This window comes from Notechis scutatus, chromosome 1, assembly GCF_049901735.1.
Source record: "Notechis scutatus isolate UNSWTSFEM ecotype Mainland chromosome 1, rNotScu1.2, whole genome shotgun sequence".
NCBI lineage: Eukaryota > Metazoa > Chordata > Lepidosauria > Squamata > Elapidae > Notechis > Notechis scutatus.
The window spans coordinates 313,074,322-313,077,632 of NC_142009.1; the positions used below are offsets into that span (position 1 = coordinate 313,074,322).

At 36.1% G+C, this 3,311-nt stretch overlaps 1 protein-coding gene across 1 annotated transcript; it reads left to right on the forward strand.

The window, feature by feature from the left end:
* The first annotated feature begins 288 nt into the window (after positions 1 to 288).
* WDR89 (WD repeat domain 89) lies at positions 289 to 2,309 on the forward strand. The gene has a single exon (XM_087952311.1). It carries the CDS (start codon positions 289 to 291, stop codon positions 1,423 to 1,425), a length of 1,137 nt encoding a protein of 378 aa, XP_087808437.1. The 3' UTR covers positions 1,426 to 2,309.
* The last annotated feature ends 1,002 nt before the right edge of the window (positions 2,310 to 3,311 follow it).

A 3,311-nucleotide genomic window follows, 5' to 3' on the forward strand; every position in this document is an offset into this window, starting at 1 on the left:
GATTGGAAGACCATGCCATGCTTTGCTTTATAATGCCAAACTTTTATGGAACGCTGATAGTTCTCTGAATCCTTATGCATTCAGTAATGAGTGGCTCTCAGGTATAGAGAAATTGCCTATTCATGTATAAAGTATTAAAGGAAGGATAAATGAGGTTAGAGGTGCCAATCTTTTCTCTGTGCTGAAGAATATTATAGAAATGATTAAAAATATAAAGTTGATTTATTTTGCTTTATTTATTTATTGCAGACCTTTACTTTCCTGGATGCAGCTGTACTGCCAGTTGCCATGGAGAAGATCAAGGAACAGTTTTCTAGGCTTCAAATAGCAAAACGTTGTTCAGTAACAGAAGACCTATCTTACTTATTGGACATAGATATTTCAAGAGGAGAAGTGGCTGTTTGCTGCTCCAATAAATCAATCAGAGTTTACAACAGGGAGACATTGTCCTTGCTACAAGAATATAATAGCCATCCTGCATTGCTAAGTGGTGTCAGATTTGCACATACAAATGAAAATATATTATTTTCAGCTGGCAGTGATGGATCATTGAAGTGTTGGGATATTCGTTCATCTATTATGAAGCCTGTACAGTTGTTTTGTGGCTATCCTTCGAATGTTTTCATTAGCTGCGATATAAGCTGCAATGACCTCGTAGTATGTGCTGGCACAGAAAAAGTGGAAGAAGATGCATTTGTAACATTCTGGGATGCGAGAGGCTGCACAAATAGTGTCCCTTCCAGCAAACAGCCACTAGGTGTCTACTCAGAGTCTCATAACGATGATGTTACTAAAGTATGTTTTCATCCCAACAAACCACATTTGCTTGCTTCAGGCTCAACTGATGGATTGGTAAATGTGTTTGATATTAACGAAGACAATGAAGAAAGTGCTCTGGTTTCCACTTGTAACTCTGATTCTTCCGTAAGTTTTATTGGATGGGCTGGAAAAGATTATTGGCAGGTTTACTGCATGACACATGATGAAGGATTTTGTTACTGGGATCTTACTCAGCTGGATTCTGAAAAGTCAACTACATTATTGCATATTCCAGATGTCAGAGAAGTAGAAAATATCAAACTGGATTATTTAATTGGGGGTGTTTATCATGAAAAAGTGGACAAATTGTTTGTTTTTGGAGGCATGTCAACAGGAGGCATTTGTCTCATAGAGTGTTGTGCTCATGAGCTGAATTCTGTGGGAATACTTCAAGGAGGACACTCTGCGACCGTTCGTTCCTTCTGCTGGAATATGGTTGATGATTCTCTATTTACAGGAGGAGAGGATGCAGAGTTGTTGCTGTGGAAACCAGGAGCTGTAGAAAAAGATTTGAGTAAGAAGACTTCTATGAAAGTGGCTTCCTCTGTCTATCAGCAAACAAAAGTTCATCAACATTCCTTGAAAACAAAAAAAGTAAAGAAATGAAGAGTCCCATTTTTAAAGAGATAGCTCTCTCTCTCTCTCTCTCTCTCTGTGTGTGTGTGTGTGTGTGTGTGTGTGTGTAGTAGAAGGACTCAAAGAGTGGTTGAAATTTAAAGACAATTGAATGTGATAACTGTTGTGTAGACTAGAACCTATTTCATTGTACACAGAAATGTATGCTGTAATAGATTTGTTTCTGTGGTGCAACAACACTTTCTGCTTGTATGAGTTGACTTTTCAAAAAGTTGTAGTAGTTTTAAAAGGCTGAGTTTTCTCAACTTGGACAGTGTTTATACTTTTACCCTGAATATGTTTACTTACTCAATTGAAATCAATAGGGTCCAATTGAGTAGGATTGATCTTCCAGTATAAGAAATATACACAAGAATGTTTTACTTTACAATTTATTACTCATATATGGCATAGGGCCTAGCTACTTATGAAACCCGCTTCATCTCACCACATCAGTCTATCCCAATCATTCAGGGAGGGAAGGCATGGTACAGACCTCATCAATCAAAGAATTTTTCTTCAAAAAATTGTTTGACTGACAGGATCAAGGAAGAGGGCCTGTTTTGCTGCTGCCCCTACTTTGTGGAACACCTTGCCCTCAGAGGTGAGGAAAGCCCTCAATCTCTTGGTCTTTCACAAAGGGTCAAAATCTGGCTATGTAGTCTTGCATGAGGGATACAGGCCCACACGGCCATGGGACTGTCTATATTAACAATTCTTATTCTCTCCACCTTGTAATTTTGTAATGTTTTAAGTTTTTTCATCTTTTCATCTTAAATTATATGGTTTTTAATGTTTTATTATGTTTTATTTTATTATTAAGAAGTTTGATATGTACATAAATAAATGTTGCTACTTGTAGTTTTACTTGTATATTTCAGTGAACTGTATTTTTGCAAATCATTACAATATTGATACATGCAGGGAGGTGGGAGTTGAAGCAGCCTTGATCTGTGATTTTGAAGAAATTGCAGCAGGGTACTTGGTCTGCAGGACATATTTGGGGAAAAATGGACTTAAATTTTATCTCAATATTCTTAAAAAACAGATGTCTATACTGAGGAGGAGGAGGAAAATCTGCTTAAATAACCCGATAAAGCAGACTACCCATGTTACCCATCTAAAGAGATCAAAGTACTTAAAGAACAATCATGGTATTTGAGGACACCTAAAATGAGACAAAAATTGTAATTAATTTATATTGCAGTGTCAGTTCCCAGGTTCTATAAAATGTTACCTTTATTCTGATTTGAAATACATTTTAATTCAAGATGGTAAAGAATTGTAACTCTCTGGAAAAAGAATTAGGAGGTGAAATTAATGCTTTTTAGTAAAAGAGTGTTTTTCTACATTGTTCTGTCATCTATATGGTGGAAGTTGGCAAATTGGTGCCCACAGCGCCAGGACCTTTGTCACCACTAGGTGGCACCCACTATTCTATATATATATATATATTTAAATCTCAAGAGATAGCCACGTTTTGCAAGACTATTCAGTGTTATTATGTCAACTCTTATGAAATTTTGTTCATTTTTTTTCTATTTCCAAAGTTGAGCTTTTAATATTGTGAGAATACGCTTGCTATCTGATGAGGTGATTGACCCTTAATTTAAATTGAATAATATTTTGAGGAAGCTGTTCTATTTTATACATCATCTTCTGAAGATTTGTCCATGACTTAATTTGCACAGGGCACTACCATCACAATACTAGGATTCACTTATTTGGAACTCCTCACTTTAAACTGAGATGTCAGGAACAATCTAGAAAATGTTTTATTTTGACAAGGAAGGAGAACAGAACAGTTTTTGGTAGAGGGTGAAGGAAAAGCCCTAATCTACGAGAATGTTGATGTTACATTTTATTTTAATTATTTT

Bases quoted from the DNA above. Each gene is read 5' to 3' on its own strand.
- WDR89 (XM_087952311.1), top strand. From the start codon at position 289: ATGGAGAAGATCAAGGAACAGTTTTCTAGGCTTCAAATAGCAAAACGT.